The sequence below is a fragment of the Rhinoraja longicauda genome, chromosome 30 (assembly GCF_053455715.1).
Source record: "Rhinoraja longicauda isolate Sanriku21f chromosome 30, sRhiLon1.1, whole genome shotgun sequence".
NCBI lineage: Eukaryota > Metazoa > Chordata > Chondrichthyes > Rajiformes > Arhynchobatidae > Rhinoraja > Rhinoraja longicauda.
In genome coordinates this window covers 18,794,427-18,821,564 of record NC_135982.1, presented here as the reverse complement: position 1 = coordinate 18,821,564, position 27,138 = coordinate 18,794,427, and the positions used below count along the sequence as shown (strand labels likewise).

Sequence of the window (27,138 nt, the reverse complement as noted above, 5' to 3'; positions counted from 1 at the left end):
GCCCATTCACTTCCAAATCCAAGTAAATCCTATCCCGAAGAATACTCCCCAATAGCTTCCCTACCACTCACTGGTGAATAATTTCCTGGATACTCAATGGCCAGCTTAGACATAGCGAGGCAAAGAGCTACTTCAATCTATCTAACTTTACTCTGTGCTCTATCTTTCTATATATCACATCAAATCGAGTGCATTAGAAGTGGGTGAAATGCAATATCTGGGCAATAATATTTATATCTCACTGTATCTTTTTAAGTTAGTTAGCAATAAAAAACAGACCCAATTTGTATCCAAATTATATAAATCTACATATCCTTTTTAACAAAAACTGAAATAGCTGCTTGGGTGATGTATGTCTGTATTCTCTAAATTGTAAGACCTTAAACAGAGTTTGAACCAACTGAAGGGCAACTGAGACAAGACAACAATAAACACATTTAACGCAACAACACAGTTTATAAAAATATATCATACATGCATCATTTAATGGTTACAATTTGAAGAAACTGTTATTTTTAGATTTCATAAATCTCTGCCACATTTCAATTAAGAAAAATAGTGCAAACTATGAGTGTATCAAATTAAACATAAAATCAAAACAACAGCAGATTAAACACTTCCTTAATAATTGAGGGACAGGAAAATCTTAGACAACCAGCAGTTACATCATGGTTAGGATAACCCGCTGTGGAATCATGTCATATGGTTGCTAAATTCAAATTAAAATCCAGATGTCACTGACTCACCTTTGTTAGTCCTGTGGAGGTGTGGAACACATACTCCAAGTGGAAAAGTATACCAAAGAATTCATGTTTAACCATTTCTGTCAGCTGGATGCGACTTCTGAGAATCAGAGACTTCTTCAGCAAACTGCAGTCAGACGAGAAAGAAAAGGACTCATTTTGTTATGTGTCCTAGACCACACAAGTCATGTAGAAAACTCAACGTGTAGTAAGGAACTGCTGATGCTGGTATAAACCGAATAGAGGCACAAAATGTTGGTGTAACTCAGCGGGACAGGCAGCATCTCTGGAGAGAAATAATGGGCGATGTTTTGGATCGAGCCCTTCTTCAGACTGAGAGTTACGGTAGAGTGACTAACCTGAGTGACGCTACCCTGACTCTCAGTCTGAAGAAGTGTCTCGACTAGAAAAATCACCCATTCCTTATCTCCAGAGATGCTGCCTGTCCCGCTGTGTTACTCCAGCTTTTTGTGTCTATCTATAGAGAAAACTCAAACTGGTTCTGAAAATCTCTGGATTCATATCAACTTTTGCACATAAATATAATTGTGAATGTCAGATACCTAATAATAGCCAAGCTGATATTTGAAAAGAAGGCAAACATCTTTACCAAAACCACCACCACCTAATTGGTATGACCACTGCATGTTTTCCACCACCACCTAATTGGTATGACCACTGCATGTAGGTAGTTCCAACATAACAGGTTGATTACATAACCAGTATTGTGGATTTTGATCTTGTGGATTTTGTATAAATTGAACACAAACACAAGGCAGAGTTACTGGACGAGGAGCGGAACTGAGTTGAAGGAGAAACAGCAGGGAAGACCGAAGGAAGAGGATGATAAGCGAGATGGTGAAAATTATGAAGGCCACAGTGTGTCATTGTAGCTGATCTCCTGCAGCACACCTCCAAGATCAACTGCATGAGATACGAGCTAATACCAGGAGCACACGTCACGGGAAGATAAACCTTTGGTAACACATATAGGGAATTCTGCTCGCTGGATGGGGTGTGCCTGCAGGGTGCTCACCAGAAGTCGTGATGCATCATTGGCTCCCTATTGCTGTAGACGACTTGATCGAAGACCATAGCTGGAAGGCATTAACAACAGGGGTGCACACGGAGATGGCAAAAGCATTGTCAGACCAGCCTGGCTGAATGCACGAAAACGCCATCCACTTGCGTTTGTATCAGATTATGCCGAGCAAGTAGTCCGTGACTACATGTTAATGCAGGTTGCGATATTTATTATTGGAGGTAGTTACGCTCCTTTGCCAGGTCTCACCACAGGTCCCTTCACCACCTGGTGCAGGTGACAACTTTTTTGGAGGGACAGAGGCCAAACCCGTCTTCCTTCCCTGCATGGTCTTACATTGGCATGGAGGGCAGAGAAGAAGACAAATTTAAATCACCCAGAGGATAGCACATCTTGGAATTCTCTACCAAGTGGACTGTAAAGGCTCAGTTATGAAGTATATTCAAAAAGATTGATAAGGGAATCAAGAGATATGATTGGCTGAGTGATGGTTTGTTGGATGCAAAAGAAATCAGCCATGATGTTTTGAAGGCAGACCAGAATCAAGAGGACAAATTGTCTGCTCATTTCTATGGACTTCTATTTCTGATGTTCTCATGTACCACCAATTATCCAATAGTTCATGCAAAAAAATAGCAGCATATTAATTCCCTTCAAAATCAGAGCATTCCCAAATTTTCCTGAGCTTTTGAATTATGAATCTTTCACACCAAGAGAAATCATAGCTTATTGTCACTTGTGAAATATCTTCCATCAAACCTATGGCAACATCTGAAAATGCTAGTACACTATTCTGTGGTAATAAATCCAAAATTAAACCAATGTGTACTCAAGATGGAGTTGATTTTTAGCTCCACAGCACTGTACATGTTTACCTGCAGATTCAAGAAAATGTTTCTGAAGTTTGCCAGACTGAACTGACTAATTGATTTAATGACTGTATCATGCTGATCCTGGCCACTTGTCGCTAGCAGCCATGCTGGCCTTTGCAGCCACACCAAACTCTGCACCCGGCTAGTTCCCGCTCAGTGGCCAGTTTGGTTGCTGTGGCCCCTCTGTGAGGTACAGCAGGAAGCAAAACAGCAACCAGCTGCACATCGTCCGACCCAGACAGTGTATCTGGCTGAGAGCTAAAGACATGCAAGGACCAACTTACTGGGCATTTAAGAGCATCTTCAACCTCTCGCTTCAGCGGACCGAGTTTCTCACCTGCTTCAAAAGGACACCTATTGTACCAGTTCCTTGAGGAACATGGCAAGTTGACTCTGAAGAAGGGTCTCGACCCAAAACATCACCTATTCCTTTTCTCCAGAGAAGCTGCCTGACCCACTGAGTTACTCCAGCCTTTTGTGTCTATCTTTGGCAAGTTGCCTGAATGACTACTGTCCAGTAGCACTTACACCTACCATAAAGAAGTGCTTTGAGAGGTTGGTTATATGCCAGTCAACTCCTACATCAGAGATGACCTGGATCAGTTTCAATTTGCGTATTGCTATGACAGGTCAACAGCAGTTATTTCTTACTGGCTTTCCCACTCTGCTCTGGACCATCTGGACTACAGTTCAGTATTCAACTCTATCATCCTCGAACTCAACACATAGCTAAAAAAAACCTTGGCCTTTGTACCTCTCTTTGAAACTGGATGCCCGACTTCCTCATTGGCATACCGCAGTCATTGCAGATTGATAACAACACTTCCCCCTCACTCGGAAAAATAAAGTGCTGGCGGAAGTCAATGGGACGTGCAGCATCCAAGGAGGGAATTGGACAGAGAACATTTCAAGTCAAGATCCATCTTCAGACTGATGGAGTAGAGGGAACAAAGCCAATAATGTGAGGTAAAGGTGGGTACAAGTGAGGATGGGTAAATGGCAGATGCATATATATAATAACAATGGCTGGAAGTGCAATGGTAAAGGGAGCCAGATAAGGAAGAAAGAGGAGTGAAATGCAAAGCCAGAGGAAGCACCTTGGAGTTTTGGGGGGGGGGGGGATAATAAGAGGGGGGAAGGAAATTGGAGAATTAATTGTTCATGCTATTGTTGTATGCTACCAAGCAGAATACGATGTGCTGTTCTTCCAGTTTGTATGTGGCCTCTCTCTGGCATTAGAGGAGGTTGAGGATTATGAGGTCAGAACAGAAATTGGAAACAGAGGGAAAATGGTTAGCAACTGAGTCCTCCAGCAGGCCTTTTCAGACAGAGCGCAAGTGTTCAACAAAACAGTAGCCTAGTTTACACTTGATCCCACTGTCGAGGTTGGATGATTTGCAAGTGAACACCTGTCTCACCTGGAAGAGCTATCATGGTCCCTGTTTGGTAGTGAGAGGGGAGGTGAAAAGACATGTTATATCTGCTGCGGCTGCAGGGGAAAGTATCTAGAGAGGTGTTGTGGGTGGGGGTTATTGGGTGGGGAGGGACGGCCAAACCAAGGTGTTGCGGAGAGAGAAGTCTCTGTGGACAGGAAGATGCAATTCCTAGCAGGAAATCAACCCAACTGAAGAAAGAGGACATCTCAGAGTGGAAACATTCATCTTGGAAGCAGATGCAGTGGAGATGGAGAAACTAGGATGAAGGGATGCCGTCCTTGCAAGAGGTAGGGTGTGAGGAAGTGTTATCAAAGGGTCAATGGATTTGTTGTAGATACCAGTGGGTATTCTCAGTGATGAAGATGGAGAGACTGTAAAAGGGAAGAAAGGTGTCAGAAATAGCCCAAGGACAGGGTGAAAGTCAGTAGTGCGGTTCGTAAAATCAACAGGATCTGCACTGTTCTTTCTCACTTCCATGCAGGGACCCCACCAGCTATTTCAGATGAGAATGACATTCACTTGCAAATCTTCCATTCTTGTCAATTACCTTCATGCACACAATATGGCCTCCTCTACATCGGTGAGACCAAGCATAGACTAGGCAACCGTTTCGTCAAACATTTGCTCTCTTCCTGCCAAGGTCCGTTGGAGGGTCCGGTTGTTAGCCATTTTATCTCTCCTTCCCATTCCAACCGCTGTGTGTTCAGACCACTGCTCAACTCTCTTTACACCTGTGATTTTTGCGGCTACGTTTTGCTCCTAAAGTTCTTGCCATTTACTGTGGGCTCAAGAACCACGAGTCTAGGGGCCACACAACAGGTCATCTGACCTCCAGCCTGTTCTAAACTTTTGCTCCGGTATCTATAAGTGAAGATATCTGGAACACGCCAACAAACACACAGCAGTTAGCTGTCAATGGTCTAAGTGCCCCATTCAGGCTCAATAGAACACATCTATCAATTCAGCAATGACAAAATAAAATGATGGAAAATCTTTCAAATTGAAAAGTTGCAGGAATTTGATTTGAAATGTAAAAATTAATGGCTTAAATTATGCCACACTTTTATGACTTCGTAGTGAAATAGTACATGAGTAAACAACCTGCACGTACAATATTAAGTCTCACTTAGAATTTACTTTACCTTTTAGAAATGTCCCCAGATTTCCGTTGCATTGTCGCAGGTATCAAAACTACCACCTGTGGCTTCTGGACGTAACACAAGCCATTGTGTACCCCAACATGTAGCCTTCGTTCTTGAATAACAACAGTACTTCCATCAGAAATTTCTTCATTCTAAAAGAGGCACAAAACAGACTCTTATGTTACTCTTAAACAAGAACAAAGCAAAGAAGTAAAACAATGTGTAACATTGTAGATGCTGTAAATCAGCAGTAAAAAACAGAAAATTCTATAAATCTATCACTAGGTCAGCTGATTCCAGAAACAATGATGCTGTATCGGGTAAATTAGTTTCCCATCAAAGAAATCACTGTTACTATTCCCTGAAGTAAAGGTACAATGTTATACTTCAGTGATCTGTAATAAGCACAACAAATAAACAAAGCAGATTTGACTAATGGTTTGGTAAATTAATTTACAGAGATATCTTTTCTTCAATTCCACATTTCAGATGCATGGTAGTTTCCAGAGCTTGCAATCAAATGAATGTTTCTTTCAAAGCAGTATTTTCAAGACTGGTATCAGACAATTACAATTTTAATTGGCTTCTGTAGCTGCATATTTCTGTCATACCATTAAATGATAAGAGGCTAGAAAGAAGTTCATACAGTTCCAAGCAAAAATGGCTTAGTGCTGGTAAAAATTACATTTACTGCTGCGTGGAGAATTGTTTTTCAACTCATTTCTAAATGTTTCCATTTGTCATTAACATTGCTCCAACGTGCATGTTGGCATTAACATTCCTCTTCTAAAGCCAAGAAATAGAGACACAAGAGTCTGCGAGAAAACAAACTGCTGAAGGAACTCAGCAGGTCAAGCAGCATCTGTGGAGGGAAGTGTTTTGGGTGTTGGCCCTTCTTTAGATCGCCTTCAATAAAGACTTTTTCAAATAGACCTCAGTTAATGTGAAAATAATCAATTTTAACTACCTGTGAAGAACTAACAAAGGGAGAACAGGTATTACGGTACAATGGGATATATTTGGATTTTGTAAAGACCTTTAAAAGCCACATAACTAAATTCAAAGCATGAGTTCAAGGGTAAGGTGGCAAAAGGGATAGCAGGCTGGTCACTATACAGAGATAACTTTGAAGATTGAATATTAAGGGGGAGACAAAATGCTGGAGTAACTCAGCAGGCAGCATCCCTGGAAAACATGGATAAGTGATGTTTCGAGTTGGGACCCTTCTACAGACTGGTCCATGTTCTCCAGGGATGCTGCCTAACCTGACGAGTTACTAGGGCATTTTGTGTCTTTCTTTGGTAAACCAGCATCTGCATTTCCTTATTTCTACTATTAAATATGAAGGGGATTGATTTAGAAGAGCATAACTGGGAAGAAGTGCTCCACGGAGATAGATACCAGGATCCCTGATGTTTTCTCAATTTTCATGTTTGGACTTGAGAATCGAATTTATAATTTCAAAATTTGCAGGTGCCTCCAAACTGGGAGGTGTTGTTTACACAAAGGAACAAAGTGACAAAATACAGGAAGATATTAATTAACTTGCAGAATGGATGTGTAATTGGCATAAGTGTTTCAATACAGATAAGTGAGAAGTGGTTGATCTTGGTGGGAAGAATAAAGAGGCCACAGTGAGTTTAGATAACAACAGTCTGAATAATTAGAAAAGCAAAGGGATCAACAAGTACAGATGTATTAATTGCTAAAAGCAACAAAGTTGGTTAACAAGGTAATTAAAAAAAAGCAAAACAAGAAGTGTCCTTCCAGAGAAGTACAACTGAAAAGTAGATAAGTTTGATGGAACATATATGGAACATATATGGAACATATATGGAACAGAGTTTGCACGATTATGCTCCAATTACATTTATGCTGGCTCCCAAAACAACCCCGTCAATCCCATTGCCCTTTTAATTTCCCTTTTTTCTCTTAAAGTGGCACAGTGGTGTTGCCTTCCAGCACCATAGACCCAGGTTCGATCCTGACCACGGGTGCTGTCTTTAGGGAGTTTGTATGTTCTCCCTGTGACCGCATGGCTTTTCTCCAGATGCTCTGGTATTTCCTCCCACACTCTAAATTCGTATAGATTTGTAGGTTAATTGGCTTCCTTGTGAATCTCTCACCTTTTCAAGCTTAATCAAATCCTCTAGCTGGGCGACCAGAACTGCACATAATACTCCAAGTGTAGTAATATCAACAACTTGCCTTCTGCATCATGATGATGCAACTCAATACCCCACCCCCCTCCTTATCCCACATCTACTATTGGGCAGGAGATACAGAAGCCGAAAGTTGCACTCCATCAGGTTCAGAAACGGATAAATTGCTTCAACTATCAAGTTCTTAAACTAACCTGACATCCCTAATCCTACCTCAAACAAAACACGATTGACTGCCTCATGCACACCAGGGATTTTTTCTAAATTGTGCTTTGCTTTAATGTCTTATTTTGGGTTTTTTTTGCACAATCTTGTTTACTTTTACTGATGGGCAGAATTTGATGCATTATTTACATTTTTGTATATTTGCTTGAATCTATGGGCTTGTGATACTGCTGTAAGCAAGATCTCCATTGTACGTGTACCTCGCCATACTTGTCAATATGCCACAGAAGGCTGTGGAAGCCAAGTCAATGGATATTTTTCAGATTGATAGATTCTTGATTAGTATGGGTGTCAGGAGTTATGGGGAGAAGACAGGAGAAAGGTGTTTTGAGAGGGAAAAATTGATCAGCCACGATTGGTCGGCAGAGTAGACTTGAAGAGACGCATGGCCTAACTCTGCTCTTATCGCTTACGAATATGATAAACTCAACCCTCTCTAAATTATCCACATTTTCTTTCCAATTTTTAAAGACCCTTGTTAATCAACATACCAAACATTGCAAAAAAAAAAATTCACACACGCCCACTCAAGAAATTACTCTCAGATCACTACAAACTGTAACATTACAACTAATTTTCTGAATCTGCCCTTTCATTAACAGCATGTTCTTGCTAATCTACTTACCTACAAATGAATAATTAATGTTATCACTGTATAGGTTATTAATATTATTAAATGCCTTGCTCCATCTCCAGACTAGTAAGCAAATACTTTGAAGAGAAATGACAACCACACCTGCCCATGATAACTTGCATACTCCCCCGCATGTCACGAGAGACAGGTGGAGCCTTGCATGCAACTTGAGAGGAAGTTGCATGTTCATCAGAAAATGCAATGACTTCATATTTTCAAAAATGGCATGGATGTAGAAAATTATATTGCCACTGAAATAACAAATTTTAACACTCAACATGTTTGACTTCAAAACTTTAAACGTTTTAAGATTATTTTCTTTAAATAGCTGAGCAGTTGTTTTGACTGCCACAGTGCATTCCTTTTACAGATCTCAACTTCAAAGTAAATTTAACAATCATAATGTGAATTTTGCTGGAGGTTCATTGCAGAAGCAAGGACTCTCTGATAAAAGAGAACAAAGCAAAATCCTTCAGGAGCAAGCCAGTCTAGCAGATTAAGTTGGAAAAAAAACCTTGGAAAGAAAACACAATAGTATTTGTTGAAATATGTGCGAGGAATTAACAATTTTGAAAGCTCTACCCAAGTATTGCAGGTATCAAGTCTTCTGAAAGAGGCGAGTGAGTACACTACATAGTATGTTTGAATTCCTCAGCAAGTACATGATCTGTCCTTTATACTTCCTTTGTTCTAAAAGCACCTTCATCTCTGCCCTGGGCTTACTCTCCAACTGTATGTGCAAATATTCAACTGGTAACAAGTAGATGAGGTTCAGGTGTTGTAATAGCTTTATCAAAATACCTCGCTAATTTATATTAACAAGCACATTTTCTACTCACCTGCCACTGCCTAAAGCATACAGAAAGTTAAATCAACCCCTGGCTTCCCAATGTACATCTGCAAAAATGTTTATATTTTATAAAGTCTAATTGTACAAAGTAGCATCTTTCCTTGCTTCCCCGTAAGTCTAACTCAGTGTTGAATAGTTTAAAATGCAGAGAATTTCATAGCTTCATTTGTGGAATATCTGAATTTCAGATATCTGAAAAGCAGCCCGAGACTTTGTAATGTTGCACTTGCATTATTCCATATTTGATCAATTCTCCCATAGCTGTGCCCATTTCCACATAATACTATGATCGTGTTGCACTTATTCTAATTGCGTCATACCAGCCCTGCTTATGCTACGACTAGTTGCCAACAGTTATTTATTCTGATTGTCATTCTGACCTTGATTCCTGCATACTTATTACATTCCCCATACCATTCCATTTCTCAACACGTCCTATTCTAAGGGAATAAACAGAAGTTACACTTCCCATGCCTCTCAACACAGCATTATTACCATGCATTAGAACCATCACAGGCTATAAGACTGCTCCACCACCCTCTGAAGACAGCACAAACTTTCTCAATGAACTCAATAAATATTTTGGACGGTTTGAGGCACTCAACAACACACCTGCGAGGAAAGCTATTCCTCACCATGATGAACAGGCACTCAGTCTCGACACGGCAGATGTCCGGAAGACCTTAAGAAGAGTCAACGCATGGAAGGCGGCAGGCCCTGGTAACATACCAGGCCGGGTGCTCAGGGAATGTGCTGATCAGCTGGCACATGTCCTCACTGACATCTTCAACATCTCGCTCAACCAGGCCATTGTCCCATCGTGCTTTAAGACTGCTACCATCATACCAGTGCCAAAAACATCCACAATCACATGTCTCAACGATTACCGCCCTGTAGCACTCACTCCCATAATGATGAAGTGCTTCGAGAGGCTGGTCAAGGACCATATCACCTCCAGACTCCCCCCCCGCACTTGACCCGTTCCAGTTTGCTTACCGGCCAAACCGCTCCACAGAGGACGCCATATCCTCTGCACTCCACCTGAGCTTGGCACATCTGGAGGAGAAGAACACATATGTGCGAATGCTGTTCTTAGACTTCAGTTCAGCATTCAACACGATCATCCCTCAGCACTTGGTAAGCAAATTGGGTCCACTGGGCCTTAGCCCCCCCCCTTGTGTAACTGGCTACTGGACTTCCTCACTGACAGACCCCAGTCTGTGCGAATTGGAAACAACATCTCCAACATCATCTCTCTGAGCACCGGTTCCCCTCAGGGCTGTGTCCTGAGTCCACTGCTGTTTACCCTGATGACCCACGACTGTTGTGCCAGGTTCAGTACAAACCACATCATGAAGTTCGCGGATGACACAACAGTGGTGGGCCTTATCCGTGACGACAACGAACTGGCTTACAGGGAGGAGGTGAAGCAACTGGTGGATTGGTGCAACACGAGCAATCTGGTCCTGAATGTCACCAAAACAAAGGAGATTGTCGTTGACTTCAGGAGAAACCGGCGCAGGCACACACTACTCCACAACAGTGACACCACTGTGGGGGTAGTCAGTAGCACTAAGTTCCTGGGGGGGCAGATCACAGACAGTCTGACCTGGTCCCCAAACACTGCATCTCTAGTCAAGAGAGCCCAGCAGCGTTTGCACTTTCTGCGCCGGATGAGAAGAGCACACCTCCCCCATCCCATCCTCACCACTTTCTACAGAGGCACCATAGAGAGCATACTGACCAACTGCATCTCTGTCTGGTCTGGGGACTGCAAAGCCGCAGACTGGAAGTCCGTGCAGAGAGTGGTGAAGACGGCTGAGAAAATCATCGGGACTTCACTTCCTTCCATCCAGGACATTGCACACAAACGCTGCTTGTCCAAGGCCAAAAACATCATTAAAGACCCCACCCATCTCCATCATGGACTGTTCACCCTGCTGCCCTCTGGTCAGAGGTACTGCAGCATACGGAGCAGAACAGCCAGGTTCTGCAATACCTTCTTCCCCTGAGCCATCAGACTCTTGAATTCACAATGATCCGCCGCCATTATTTTATGTGCGAGTTACTTATTTATTTATTTTTCTTTAATCAATTTTTATTATTTGGTGTTACATTGTGAGCCAGTTGCAACGGAATTTCGTTCAAATATGCACTCGTCTGGTGTATAGTTTTGAATGGTAATAAAGTCATATTCATTCATGCTTTCTTAAACAACTAAAAATTAGTTGTTAAACACTAAGAATTAGTTGAACTCTGTTAGAATAAGGTTTTGGTGTTTAAACTCTGCTTCCAAGATGCACAATCTCACTGAATGAATGGGAAAAATTAGCTGCTAGGAGAATTGTCAGAGCATTTTAGAGTTAGAGTCCCTCAACACAGAAACAGGCACTTCAGCCTAACGTCCATGCCAAGCAAGATGTCCATTTACACTGGTCCCATTTTCCTGCATTTGATCCATATTCCTCTAAACTTTCTTTTCCATGTACCTATCCAAATGTCCTTTAAATGTTGTTATTGTATTTGCCTCAAACACTTCCTCTAGCAAATTGTATTACCCTCTGTGTGATAAAGTTACCCTTAAAGTTCTGATTAAATCTTTCCTCTCCTCACCTTAGAGAATTTTACTTGATTTAATACAGGTAACTTAAATGTTTTGAACTGTGGGTATGGATTTGTTGTCCTTTAATTAATTTTTGTGCCATTTTGTTGTAGCTTTTTCTTGAACAAATTCGAAATGCTCTTATGTATTTGTGTATGACACTTCTTGTGGAAAAGGCCTGTGCTGCACTGAGCCAAACCAACATGTTGGGCTCCCATCTGAAGAATGGGTCCTAGATCTCAACGAAGGAAATAGTGCTGTCCGGGGGAATTACCCAGCAATCTTAGGCAAAAGAACATCTAATGGAATAAATCTCCTCAACCAATTATTACCATAACTTAAAAAATACCCAATTTTAAATGTTATTAAGATTAATTACATTTAGTGCATTATGCAGCAGCACTTCAACTAATGTTTGGCCAATTCAGTTTGCCTCAAGTTGACCATGAGCTCATGCATCGATTTATGGCTTCTGTTGTCCACTGACTGAGTATTCATCCAAGGTAAAAACTGAAAAGGCACCCAATAGCCTTCACATCACTTAACTGTTAACAACGTCTATCATACAATAATATGGGCAGCTCAGTGACGCAACTGGTAGAGCTGCTGCCTCACATCGCTAGACACCTGGGCTCGAACCTGACATCGGGTGCAGTCTGTGTGGATTGCCAGTGATCACGTGGGTTTCCTCCGGGTGCTCCGGTTTCCTCCCACATCCCAACGCGTGTGTGTTTGTAGGTTAATTGGCCTCTATAAATTGGCACTAGTGTGTGGGGAGTGAATGGGAAAGATGGATAAACATCGAACTAGTGTGAGCCGGGGGGGGGGTTTCGATGGTCGGTGTGGACTCCGTGGGCCGAAGGGCCTGTTTCTGTGCTGTGTCGCTAAACTGAACATTGGCAACCACAATGAGAAAGAATGTAAATGATAAAAATCATAAATAAAGTTGGAAAAAGCATGTAATTTAAGCATTACCCGTAGCTCTACCATACCTTAAGCAGCCGGTCAGCATTAAGCAATTCCACCAGCTCCTCTTCAAATTTTTCCACTGTTGGGTATAACTGAAGCGACAGCTTATCCAAGAAGCAGGTTACAGTCTTCAGCAAATGAGGTTTCCTCAGAGCATCACCTTCAATTAAAATATAAATTGTTTTGATTAAACTCTCAATTAAACTTGATTATTGGCAAGACTTAAAGAAAGTAGCATAATGATCATTCAGTTTATCACTTATTATGTTTGAACTTCTCTTCCTTAAAAACTTTGCACTTTTAGAGTCCAAAATTTGGGGGCATAGTCGTAAAATAAGAGAGGAAAGATTTTAAGGAGATCTGAGAAGCAAGAAGCAAGCAAGGAAATCTGAGAAGCAAGTATTTCCTATAACAGAGGGAGATGGGTTGTATGGAACGGGCTGCCAAAAGTGAATGAAGAATGAATGAATGATGATGAATGGTACTTTATTGCCATATGTACCTAGGTACAATGAAATACTTTGTTTTGCATACATCCTAGGGAGTACACACGTGTCGTCACGTGTGGATGCCGACAAAGTCACAAGTACCGAACAGCCCTATCCACTGGGTGGCAGCATACACCCTCCCCCTCCGCCTCGCCCCACCAGTTTCCCCTTTGTTCTCGGCCCCCCCTCCTCCCCCCCACCGGGACCCCATTGTTCTTGGCGGCCCCACACCGAGTCCTCCCATTATTCCCCCTCAATCGCGGTAACTCCTCGCTTGCGGTGGCACGGATCCTGTCGAAGCCCGTGGCCCAGGTCTGCAAGAATAGCAATAATAATGATTTTATCTTCTTATTAACAAATATCATTATTGAGCTCAATATTCTTGAGTTTGCAAAAAAAAGCAAATTCGCAACTAAAAAATATTAAACTCTTCTATGAGTAAAGGTGTGAAGTCTGATTTTAAATGGCCATGCCATGAATGCTAAACCAAGTAACTCAGCAGGACAGGCAGTATCTCTGGATAGAAGCGATGGGTGACGATTCAGGTCAAGACCCTTCTTCAGACTCTTTTCTTTATACTTAGTTGCAAACAGCACAACGTCCGCCAACATTTTCGCCACATCTTCCCATTCCACCCCTTTCTGCTTTCCGCAGACCGTTCCCTTCACAACTCCCTAGTTAACTCATCCCTTCCCACCCAAACCAACCCCTCCCAGGTACTTTCCCCTGCAACCACAGGAGATGCATCATCTGTCCCAATACCTCCTCCCTCAACTCCGTGCAGCGTAGGTTTACTAGGTTAATTCCCAGAATGGCGGGACTGTCATATGTTGAAAGACTGGAGCGACTAGGCTTGTATTCACTGGAATTTAGAAGGATGAGAGGAGATCTTATCGAAACGTATAAGATTATTAAGGGGTTGGATACAAAGCCCTCCATAACCTGGCCCCATCCTACCTGACTGACCTCCTCCACAGACACACTCCCACCCGTACCCTTCGCTCTGCTGCTGCTAACCTCCTGTCCCCCCCCATCCGGACCAAACTCAGATCCCGGGGGGACAGGGCTTTCTCCATCGCTGCTCCCACACTCTGGAACTCACTACCCCAAACCGTCAGAGACTCCTCCTCACTCACCACATTCAAAACATCACTGAAGTCTCATCTGTTCAGCACTGCCTTCAATCACTGACCATTACCTCACCTTCTTTTTCCTTTTCTCTTCGTTTACTCATTTATCTATTTATTTTCTTTTATGTTTTAGTAAACCCTGTCAAGAGTGTTAGAAAAGCGCTATATAAATGTAATGCATTATTATTATTATTAATGTTGGGGGAGTCCAGAACAAGGGGCCATAGTTTAAGAATAAGGGGTAGGCCATTTAGAACTGAGATGAGGAAAAACGTTTTCAGTCAGAGAGTTGTGAATCTGTGGAATTCTCTGCCTCAGAAGGCAGTGGAGGCCAATTCTCTGAATGCATTCAAGAGAGAGCTGGATAGAGCTCTTAAGGAGTCAGGGGGGTATGGGGAGAAGGCAGGAACGGGGTACTGATTGAGAATGATCAGCCATGATCACATTGAATGGCGGTGCTGGCTCGAAGGGCCGAATGGCCTCCTCCTGCACCTATTGTCTATTCATTCTATCCAGAGATCCTGCCTGTCCCGCTGAGTTACTCCAGCATTTTGTGTCTATCACCAGTGTAAACCAGTTGCTTCCTACAACTTTAGACGGAGTCCTGTTCCCACCTGTTGATCAAAGCTTTCCTCACCCCACTCTCTACTTCATCTTAATTTCATCTTCTCAAATAAAACTCATAAATGGTTTATGGAAATATGTTCCCTTCACAAATAAATGCACTTGATATACAAATTGACAGACTAGAGAACTGTCATGAGTTCTGCTTAAACCTCCCACACAGGTCTAATTGCTGGGTGAGAACTTACAACATTCAGTTGTGGTGTAAATTAAGCAGCTTCTTCAGTTTGTAAAAATGAAAGTAATTTAACACAACATTTATTAGGCTTGGATTCCTCGTGACTAAACATCTGTGGTAATAATTTTATATAATATTTGATCATTTGCAGAAATAACAAAAAGTTAGAATGGCCAAAACCCACTGGTTGACTTTGATGCTATAACTTTGATAAAGACTTAAATAACCATGATGAGTGCTGTGCCTGCACTGTTCTTGTTTAAAAACCACCCAAATACAAGTCTATTGATCTAGGTACAAGATTTTAAGGTGACATTTGCGGAATTTAAATAATTGAAAGCTGAAATGAAGGCCAGCATCAGGACAGGTAACCATATATCTTTCTCCTGATTTTTATTTTCTCATCTGATGTGTATGGAACCATCTCTCTTTTTAAGGGAATTCTCATAAAATTTCTGGCCACGATTCTGAGGGGAAACGTACTGAAACCCACCCCGCGGTCCCACTCAATTATTTTGTGCGCTGGCAGTATATTTATACACGAGTAGTCACGGGTCCAGCTAATCACACAATCAGCAGATTTCCGCACCGGTTCTTATTGTCCAGAACAGATTGTTGTTCTTTGCAGACTTATTGTACTACTTGGTATCGGGCCTTTCTTCTTTAGTCACAAAACCCACTGCAGTTCTGCAAAACAACCTGTTATACTTTAGCTAGCAATTATAAGTAAGTAAAGCAGGCTCACCATGTGCAACATGCAATCTGTACACCTTATTTAGTGAATGATTTACCAGATAACATGATTCACAAATTATACCTGATAAATGAATTATGCTTGCTGGATGAAATAACATTTTATGCACACTTAAAGATTCAATTGCACTTTTCCACGTTTCTTGTGTTTGTTTCGAGTTTGTTAAGAAATGTTCATGGGAATATGTAGAGATAATTAATTAAAGTAAAACAAAAAATAACTCTTAAACCCCCATCCTCTTCTACACATGCTTCCCGGGAACTTATCAAGTTCGGCTGTACGCCAACAATTTCAAGAGGATGTGGGAAATGTAAATAAAGACAGGATGTTTTAGTGAATGATTTACCAGATAACATGATTCACAAATTATACCTGATAAATCAATTATGCTTGCTGGATTAAATAGCATTTTATGCACACTTAAAGATTCAATTGCACTTTTCCACATTTCTTGTGTTTGTTTCGGGTTTGTTAAGAAATGTTCATGGGAATATGTAGAGATAATTAATTAAAGTAAAACAAAAAATAACTATATATACTGTTTCAGATTCCAGCCATTCTCCACAAACTGAGTTTAATCTGTGTTGCCTTACTTGTTTGCCCAGTACTTGCAGCCACACCAGGGATGTTATCCGACCCTGAGATTAATAGGTTTTCTGGGATGAGGTGACGAACTTCCACCAGGGGAGGATGAGTACATAACGTGTAAAAGACGGCGCTGCCTTCAATCAATGTCATAAATCTACTCCCTATAAAAAAAGGAGAAAGACATCAACAAGATGATCCATTATATTTAAAAAACACGATGTCCAACGGAAATGTAGCTTTACAGTGCATGTTTATAACTCCACACCAATGACTTTTCCACATGTATGCCCTTCGCATCAAGTGCCATGCACCTGCCATATCAAAATCTGTACACAATGATAAAATTACCTACAAATTCATCCCTGGCTGGTATTGCTAAACACACAGTCTGATCAATAGACAATAGGTGCAGGAGGAGGCCATCCGGCCCTTCGAGCCAGCACCGCCATTCAATGTGATCATGGCTGATCATTCTCAATCAGTACCCCGTTCCTGCCTTCTCCCCATACCCCCTGACTCCGCTATCCTTAAGAGCTCTATCTAGCTCTCTCTTGAATGCATTCAGAGGATTGGCCTCCACCGCCTTCTGAGGCAGAGAATTCCACAGATTCACAACTCTCTGACTGAAAAAGTTTTTCCTCATCTCAGTTCTAAATGGCCCACCCCTTATTCTTAAACTGTGGCCCCTTGTTCTGGACTCCCCCAACATTGGGAACATGTTTCCTGCCTCTAACATGTCCAACCCCTTAATAATCTTATACGTTTCGATAAGACAAAGTCAGCATGGATTTACAAAAGGCAAATCATGTCTGACGAATCTTATAGAATTTTTCGAAGATGTAACTAGTAGAGTGGATAAGGGAGAACCAGTCGATGTGTTATATCTGGACTTTCAGAAGGCCTTCGACAAGGTCCCACATAGGAGATTGGTGTACAAACTTAAAGCACACGGTATTGAGGGTTCAGTGTTGAGGTGGATAGAAAATTGGTTGGCGGACAGGAAGCAAAGAGTAGGAATAAACGGGTCCTTTTCGGAATGGCAGGCAGTGACTTGTGGGGTACCGCAAGGCTCAGTGCTGGGACCCCAGTTATTTACAGTGTATATTAATGATTTGGACGAGGGAATTGAATGCAACATCTCTAAGTTTGCGGATGACACGAAGCTGGGTGACAGTGTTAGCTGCGAGGAGGATGCTAGGAGGCTGCAGAGTGACTTGGATAGATTAGGCGAGTGGGCAAATGCATGGCAGATGCAATATAATGTGGATAAATGTGAGGTTATCCACTTTGGCGGCAAGAACAGGAAAGCAGAGTAATACCTGAATGGTGAACGATTAGGAGAAGTGGAGACGCAACGTGACCTGGGTGTCATGGTGCACCAGTCATTGAAAGCAAGCGTGCAGGTGCAGCAGGCAGTGAAGAAAGCGAATGGTATGTTGGCATTCATACCATACCATACCATACACATACAGCCGGAAACAGGCCTTTTCGGCCCATCAAGTCCGTGCCGCCCAGCGATCCCCGTACATTAACACTATCCTACACACACTAGGGACAATTTTTACATTTACCCAGCCAATTAACCTACATACCTGTACGTCTTTTGGAGTGTGGGAGGAAACCGAAGATCTCGGAGAAAACCCACGCAGGTCACGGGGAGAACGTACAAACTCCTTACAGTGCAGCACCCGTAGTCAGGATCGAACCTGAGTCTCCGGCGCCTCATTCGCTGTAAAGCAGCAACTCTACCGCTGCGCTACCGTGCCGCTCATAGCAAGAGGATTTGAGTTTAGGAGCAGGGAGGTTCTACTGCAGTTGTACAGGGCCTTGGTGAGACCGCACCTGGAGTATTGTGTGCAGTTTTGGTCTCCTAATCTGAGGAAAGACGTTCTTACCTTAGAGGGAGTACAGAGAAGGTTCACTAGATTGATCCCTGGGATGGCGGGACTTTCATATGAAGAAAGACTGGATAGACTAGGCTTGTACTCGCTGGAATATAGAAGACTGAGGGGGGATCTTATAGAAACATATAAAATTCTTAAGGGGTTGGAGAGGCTAGATGCGGGAAGATTGTTCCCGATGTTGGGGGAGTCCAGAACCAGGGGTCACAGCTTAAGGATAAGGGGGAAGTCTTTTAGGACCGAGATGAGAAAACATTTCTTCACACAGAGAGTGGTGAGTCTGTGGAATTCTCTGCCACAGAAGGTAGTTGAGGCCAGTTCATTGGCTATATTTAAGAGGGAGTTAGATGTGGCCCTTTTTGCTAAAGGGATCAGGGGGTATGGAGAGAAGGCAAGTACAGGTTACTGAGCTGGATGATCAGCCATGATCATATTGAATGGTGGTGCAGGCTCGAAGGGCCGAATGGCCTACTCCTGCACCTATTTTCTATGTAAGATCTCCTCTCATCCTTCTAAATTCCAGTGTATACAAGCCTAGTCGCTCCAGTCTTTCAACATATGACATATGATCATGTCACTTCAACTGCATGAATTTGAGATGCAGACTACAACACACTGCATGTTCACCCCAGCTTATGAACAGCCGATTTGTGTACAGTCTGTATACGGGCAAGTATTTGAGGGACTGGCTGGATGGATTTGCCCGCTGCTGTTGGCATGCAGCATCTTCCGCCGTGTGGGCATTTGGTTCACAGCCACACTTACAACTTGCAAACTGCACGGGTTACAAACAGTTCTCAGGAATGGAACCCTGCTGTGTCCTGGGGAGAACCTATAACGCGTGTTGTAGTTAAACATTTTCAAGTTCTTAAATCAGCTTCATAGGACATCATCCAACTGCACTTCCATCATAAACTTTACACCTTTCTGAGCCCCTAAGTGAGCAATTTTCTTAACTGTGGTCCATTATTTCCAGCAGAATTTTGATCTTTATTTACTGAATTTGATTCACTCCAAAACAAAGGCTCCATGACCGAACAGCCTCCTAGTTACGACAGAATCATAGTCCGAGAAATATAGAGTACACAAACGGGCCCAGAATCTACACTGAGCATCAATCGCTCGTTGTTATACTAATCCTATCCTAACCCATTTTATAACTAAACTAGACCAAGTGGACCCATTGGGCCCAAACCTCTCCTGCATTGATGCAGCACCCTCTCCTCCCCCCTCCACCTCTCCCCCCCCCCCCCCTCACTCCCTTCCGCCTCCCTCCCCCTCCCCCCCCTTCCCCTCCCCCCTCAACTCCCCTTATCCTCCCTCCTCCCCCTCCCTTCCCCCTCCCTCCCTAGGAGATAGATTTAAACTTTAAAATGTGAATAACTTATAAAATATAACACCGATTTCAATGAAACGTCTTCCATTAGCACCAAAGGGACGACAGTGAGTAAGGTGGGCCTAAAATTGTCGCGCTATTGTGTACTGTTTTGGCTGTAGTTCAGGAACAAACAAACAAGAGTTTTAGTATATAGATTTCAATTAACTCCCATCTACAAATGTTACTAATTACTTACACACAAGGAGTAATTTTCAAGACACACATTTTTGGGAAGTGGGAGGAAACTGGAGCACCCAGAAGCAGCTCACATGCTCACAGAGAAAATGTTCAAACTCTACACATACAGTATTGGAGCTCAGAATTGAAACCAGGCTGTGAGGAAGCAGCACTACTAATTAAGCCACTCTGCTGTCTGTACAAATAACATCCTCTCCAGATCTAGTTGCATTTCCAGTTAAGCTGCTCCAGTGCAGCTGCAAGACTGCCATCCACACAGAATATGTGTATAATTGTCCAGGTATGTTCTGTTCAGAGAAAGCAGCCCATCCCAACTACTTATAACCCACTTTACTCTCAATCCTCAATGAAATGATGGAATCTGTTGTCGGCAGGGATGTCAAGTGGCACTTACTCATGTCCAGTTTGTGTTTCGTCAGAAAGATTCAGATCCAGGCATCATCACAACCTTGGCTCAAACATTGGAACAAAGAGCTGAATTCTCCAGGTAAGATGGGTGTAACTGCTCATGACACAGAGCATTATATGTAGTATTAAGGTGCTTTGGTTAAACAGGTCTGCTGGCATCACAGGGCAATGATTTACACGGTCGGAGTCATATCTCATACAAAGATGGTTGTGGTTGTCAGGTCATTTGCCCATCACTGCTGGAGTTCTTCAAGGCAGCATCCTAAGCCCAGCATTATTCAGCTGCTTCACCTGCCTTTCATGATGCTTGAGGCAGGGATGTTTGCTGGTGATTGCACGATATTCCCAGCAAGTCAAGCAACCATTGGCATGTGTGCGGCAAGACCTGGACAATGGTCAGGCATGACAACAAACTTCACGAGTCTCTGCAAAAGAGCCTGGAGCCCAACCTTTCCAGCAAGAAGTCAGTAGCATGTCAACATTCATGGGCCCAACCAATGTGTAGCGTCTGATGATAGACATCAGCTTCCATGACAGCACTGACAGGGGCCACTCATTTCTGGAGACTGCAGTGATGAAAGCTTAGGCCATTGCCATTCAAGCTCAGACTACCATCAGTGTGTTAGACTCCACTGTTTGCAGAGAAGTTCTAGATGCCAGAACTCTCCTATGATCTCAAAGAATATTAGATACCGTGACTAATGGAAATGCCAGTGATTCTGTAGATGCAAAGCTGCTGTTCTTTCTCAAGATTATATCATTTTTATATGCATCCCATTCTGCCTCTGATATCTCCATGTTTGGCCTCTCCTCATCCACTGTTCTAAAGTTTCAATATTTAAACCACAGTTTAGCCACTGGTTACATTCTTAGGGCAGTCAGAAGCATATGGTTATCCCATACACAGAGATAAGATGGTTATTGAGAAGGCAAAGCAGTTCGTGTTATTCAGTACAAATATTTCCTGGATATGTAATTGGATTTGAAGTACTCATGCTCTATAAAAAGAGTGGAGATATTGCTTAGTTCCTAGGCAATGGCAAACACGCTCTGTTCTTAGAAACATCAGATATGTACAGGGACAAGAAAAGCTCTTGGGTAAAATTCCCACATGAAGAAAATTAATTATTAAGCTAATTATGCAAATTAAGAAGCGACTGATTGCTCCACAATGCATTCATTCAGTGTGAAAACTTGATAGAATTATATTCAGGAGTCAAGCCAGCACTGGAATATCCAAGTCTTTTAACTTTATAGGCATGTGGCTGATTCTGGACCCAGGTCATCAGCTGCACTACTAAATATAAATGGGTAGAGCAGCAGGGACCCAATTGCAATGAAGGAAAACTGTGGCTCAGTGATTCTGTTATGATACTGCTCATTTGCACATATTAAAATGAAGCCCCATCTGTCCTCTTAAATGGGTTTAAGATATAAAATGGCACTACTTCAAGTAGCAGCATGAGAGTTCTTATTGGTGCCCTGGCCAATATTTATTCCTAAGCCAACATGGTTACCAAGACAATTGTTTGATTATCATGCTGCATTTTTATGCGACCTCATGTTGTGCACATGTTCTGATGCATTTCCTGCATTTGTGAGCCCCTTCTCTACTTCTACACTAGCTCAAAAATTGTCAGAAAAAAGTTCCATTGAACCAGAAGCTGGCTAATGTACTTCCAATTTTCAAAAGCGAAGGGGGACAAATCAGAGCCAAAGATTTTAACCATTGTTCACCGCTGAGAAAATGTTTGAAGAAAATAAAACATAGTTGAGCTGGACTGTACCAGACTGTACCATTGTTGAGCCCGCCTGTGGCAGGCATTTTGGAAGAGAATCGCCAACAAGGTTTGACATTAGTAATCCAAGATGTAAATAGGCACTAGCCCTGCCAAGAATTAGTTTTGTTTATGATCGTCACATATAGTCACAGGTACAGTGCAGGTACACTACAGGTACAGGTAAATAGGTACAGTGAAAAGCTTTTTGTTGTGTGCTATCCAGTCAGCAAGGAAACTATACATGGTTACAATCAAGCTGTCCACAGTGTACAGATACAGGATAAAGGGTTTAATATTTTATGCAATATTAAGTCCAGTCAAGTCAGATTAAAGATGGTTCGGAAATCTCTGTCTTGACTAATCTTCTGGATTTTTTTTGAGGATGTGACAAGTAAAATGGACGAAGGAGAGCCAGTGGATGTAGTGTACCTAGACTTTCAGAAAGCCTTTGATAAGGTATCACACAGGAGTTTGGTGTGCAACATTAGAGCACATGGTATTGGGGGTAGGGTATTGACATGGATAGAGAATTGGTTGGCAGACAGGAAGTAAAGAGTAGGAATAAACGGGTCCTTTTCAGAATGGCAGGCAGTGGAGATTGGAGTGCCGCAAGGCTCGGTGCTGGGGCCGCAACTATTTACAATATATATTTATGATTTGGATGATGGAATTAGAAGTAACACTAGCAAGTTTGCAGATGACACAAAGCTGGGTGGCAGTGTGAACTGCGAAGAGGATGTTAAGAGGTTGCAGGGTGACATGGGCAGGTTGAGTGAGTGGGCAGATGTATGGCAGATGCAGTATAATGTAGATCAGGGGTGTCAAACTCATTTTCACCCCGGGCCACATCAGCATTATGGTTGCCCTCAAAGGGCCGGTTGTAACTGGCCCCCCTTTTCCCCCACTCTCTCCTCCCCCCCCCCACCCCCCACATTATCTCCTCCCCCAGCCCCACTCTCACTCTTCCCCAGCCCCACACTCTCCTCCACCCCTCCTCACCCACCCCCGCCTCCCCCACTCTCTCCTCCCCTCACCTCTCCCACCCCTACCCTCTCCTCCACCCACCCGCATTCTCACCGTCCCACTCTCCCCCTACCCCCCACTATGTTCCCCCCACCACCACCCCCCTTCCCCCCACACTTCCTCTCTCCTCCCCCCACCCTCACCCACCTTTCACTCTCGCTGTCCCCTTCCCCCTCACCCACCTTTTCCTCCCTCCCCCACTCTCCCCTCTTCCCTGACCCCCACTGTCCCCTTCCCCCTCCACTCTCTCAACCCCCCACCACCACCCCCTCCCCTGCTTTCCCCTTCCCCCCACCCCTCCTCCTCCCCACCCGCACTCTGCCCTCCTCCCCAGTCCCATTCTCCCTCCTCTTTCCCCACCATCCCCCTTTCCCCCACTCTCTCCTCCCCCACCCCCTCATTCTCTCCTCCCCCAGCCCCACTCTCACTCTCCCCCACCCCCCCCTTTCCACCACTCTCTCCTCCCCCAGCCCCACTCTCTCTCTCTCCCACTCCTCTCCTCCCCCCACCCTCCCCCCCTCCTACCCCCACCCTCCCCTCCACACACTCGCCCCACCCCATTCTCACTGCCCCTCCACACCCCCACTGTCCCCCTTCCCCCCACCCCCACTCTCTTCCCCAACCACCACCCCCCTTCCCCCCACACCCCCTCTCTCCTCCCCCACCCCCTCCTCCCCCTTTCACTCTCACTGTCCCCTTCCCCCCACCCACCTTCTCCCCCCTTCCTCCCCCCCACTCTTCCCTGACCCCGTCTCCTTCCCCCCACCCCCACTCTGTTCCCCCCACCACCACCCCCTTCCCCAGTCCCATTCTCCCTCCCACCCCCACTCTCTGCTCCTCCCACTCTCCCCTCTTCTCTGACCCCCACTGTTCCCCTTCCCCCCACCCCCTCTCTCTTACCCCAACCCTGCTGTCCCCCTCCCCAGTCCCACTCTCCCCCTTCTCACCCACTCTCACCCCCCCCTTTCCCCCACTCTCCTCCCCCCATTCTCTCCTCCCCCCATTCTCTCCTCCTCCCACCCTCACCCCCCTCCTTCCCTCCACCCACTCGGCCCCCACGTCCACTCCCCTCCGTGGAGCCGTTGGCGGCGAAAGGCACTTACCGAGCGTGCGGGGAGGAGGAGGGAGCTCTGGACTACTCGAGTCGGGCGGCGGAGGTGGGAATACTCGAGGCAGGCCGAGAGAGGCGCGGGGAGAGAGGTGCGGGGAGAGAGGCGCGCACAAGATGGCGGAGCGTGAGGAGGCCGCCATCTCTCTGAAGTCGCGACGGGGCCGTTGGTGGCAGCGGCCTTCGTCGACGCCGCCATCGGTGGAAGCGGCCGCTGAAGGAGGAGGTGAAGAAGCTGCCCGCTGCGCTGCGGCTTGTGTGCGGTAACGGTGCTGGGCCCGGGCGGGAGGGGGGACTCGAGGACGCCGTGGCGTGGATTGAAGGGACGGATGAGCGGACCATCAGTCCGACCATCTCCCTCCTGCTCGGGAGTGTCCCCCGGGTGTGGGAGAGTGAGGGGAGTGAGGGCGGTGATTGCGGGCGGGCGGCTTCGCTAACGGCGTCCATCTTGTTTGTGCGAGTGAGAAGAGGACTTTAAAAAATGTGTTTAGAAATGAAACTTTTAAAGTTTAAAATGTCTGTAACTTAAAAGATATTCGACCAATGACAATTAAGCTCTCACGGGCCACATAAAATGACGTGGCGGGCCGGATTCGGCCCGCGGGCCTTGAGTTTGACACATGTGATGTAGATAAATGTGAGGTTATCCACTTTGGCGGCAAAAAACAGAGGCAGATTATTATCTCTGGTGTCAGATTAGGTAAACGGGAAGTGCAACGAGACCTTGGTGTCCTTGTTCACCAGTCACTGAAAGTAAGCGTGCAGGTACAGCAGGCAGTGAAGAAAGCTAATGGAATGTTGGCCTTCATAACAGTTGTATAGGGCCCTAGCGAGACCGCACATGGAGTACTGTGTGCGGTTTTGGTCTCCAAATTTGAGGAAGGATATTCTTGCTATTGAGGGCATGCAGCATAGGTTTACTAGGTTAATTCCCGGAATGGCGGGACTGTCGTATGTTGAAAGACTGGAGCGGCTAGGCTTGTATACACTGGAATTTAGAAGGAGAGGGGATCTTATCGAAACATATAAGATTATTAAGGGGTTGGACACGTTAGAGGCAGGAAACATGTTCCCAATGTTGGGGGAGTCCAGAACCAGGGGCCACAGTTTAAGAATAAGGGGTAGGCCATTTAGAACGGAGATGAAGAAAAACTTTTTCAGTCAGAGAGTTGTAAATCTGTGGAATTCACTGCCTCAGAAGACAGTGGAGGCCAAGTCTCTGAATGCATTCAAGAGAGAACTAGATAGAGCTCTTAAGGATAGTGGAGTCAGGGGGTATGGGGAGAAGGCAGGAATGGGGTACTGATTGAGAATGATCTGCCATGATCACTTTGAATGGTGGTGCTAGCTCAAAGGGCCGAATGGCCTACTCCTGCACCTATTGTCTATAACGAGAGGATTTGAGTACAGGAGCAAAGAAGTCCTCCTGCAATTGTATAGGGCCTTGGTGAGACCACGTCTGGAGTATTGTGTGCAGTTTTGGTCTCCTAATTTGAGGAAGGACGCCCTTGCTATTGAGGCAGTGCACGAGGTTAATCACTGGGATAGAGAGACTGTCATATGAGGAAAGATTGGAAAGACAAGGCTTGTATTCACTGGAGTTTAGAAGGATGAGAGGGGATCTTATAGAGACGAAGAAATCATAAAAGGACTAGACAAGCTAGATACTTGAAAAATGTTCCCAATGTTGGGGGAGTCCAGAACCAGGGGACACAGTCCAAGAATAAAGAGGAGGCCATTTAAAACTGAGGTGAGAAGAAACTTTTTCACCCAGAGAGTTGTGAATTTGTGGAATTCTCTGCCACAGAATGCAGTAGAGGCCAATTCACTGGATGAATTTAAAAGAGAGTTGGATAGAGCTCTAGGGGTTAGTGGAATCAAGGGATAGGGGGGAGAAGGCAGGCACAGGTTACTAATTGTAGATGATCAGCCATGATCACAATGAATGGCGGTGCTGGCTCAAAAAGCCAAATGGCTTCCTCCTGCGCCTATGTTTCTATGTCTCCAATGAGATAGATGAGAGTTCAGGACCGTTTTCTAGTTGGTGAGAGGACGGTTCATTTACCTGATAATAGCTGGGAAGAAACTGTCCCTGAATCTGGAGGTATGTTTTTTCAACCTTATAATGGCCTGCAAGAATTTTTATAGTTTTTTATCTTTTCCGCCTCAATGTTAAAGTAATCGTTGTCTAATAGCTTTGGTGCTTAATCTAGGGTGATACTGTACAATAGAGATTTGCTACATTGTAGAAGACTTGACTAATTCAGAAAGAGTACTCAAATCCCACAACAGTAGCTGGAGAATTTAATTGCAGTTACCCAAATACTTTCTCCTCTAAAGCCTGAATAATAATGGCCAAGATTAATTCCCCATTTCAGACCCTTAGTTAACCTGGCTCTGCGACTCCATAGCTACAATGGGGCTGCCTTGGACTCTCTGAAATGTCTAGATAAATTACTATTCAAGGCCAATAAAGGGATGTGTGACCAATGTGTTCCACGAGTGACAGCTATTCGCAGGGGTTAAAAAATAAATACTTGGCAATTGCTGCATTTATCAGAAGCATTGCCCTTCAGATAAGAAATCAAGCAAATGCATGCCTGTTGAAGTGGATGCACAACATTACACACTTCTCATACAGCAGAATCATGTCCTAGACATTCACCCCTTAATGGACATCACCAAAACAGATCAGCTGATCAATCAACCCATAATCATGCAACATTTCAGGTTTATTTAAAACTAATTATTCCTGAAGTCCTTTTCAAACATTGAGACAATATGTCTTAAATGCAACTAGTTTGTTTTATGGCAACAAGCAGATAAGATAATCCTGTCAAGTTTTTTTGTTAAATTATAAAGCTACCCTCAATATGTTTTATATACTTAAACAAAGCTGCTA

At 44.0% G+C, this 27,138-nt stretch overlaps 1 protein-coding gene across 3 annotated transcripts in view; it reads right to left on the bottom strand.

Annotated features, from left to right (window-relative positions):
• The window catches only part of nphp4 (nephronophthisis 4), a 196,680-nt gene that overhangs the window by 121,814 nt on the left and 47,728 nt on the right, over positions 1–27,138 (bottom strand). For all 3 annotated transcript variants that reach the window (XR_013549174.1, XM_078425576.1, XM_078425577.1), the window contains 4 exons: positions 16,445–16,600; positions 12,701–12,837; positions 5,236–5,387; positions 747–870 (listed from right to left, as the gene is read on the bottom strand). Coding sequence is in view for 2 of the 3 variants with exons in the window: in XM_078425576.1 (XP_078281702.1) it covers positions 747–870; positions 5,236–5,387; positions 12,701–12,837; positions 16,445–16,600 (569 nt within the window). In the remaining variant the exon portion in view is untranslated. The remainder of the gene's footprint in view (positions 1–746; positions 871–5,235; positions 5,388–12,700; positions 12,838–16,444; positions 16,601–27,138) is intronic.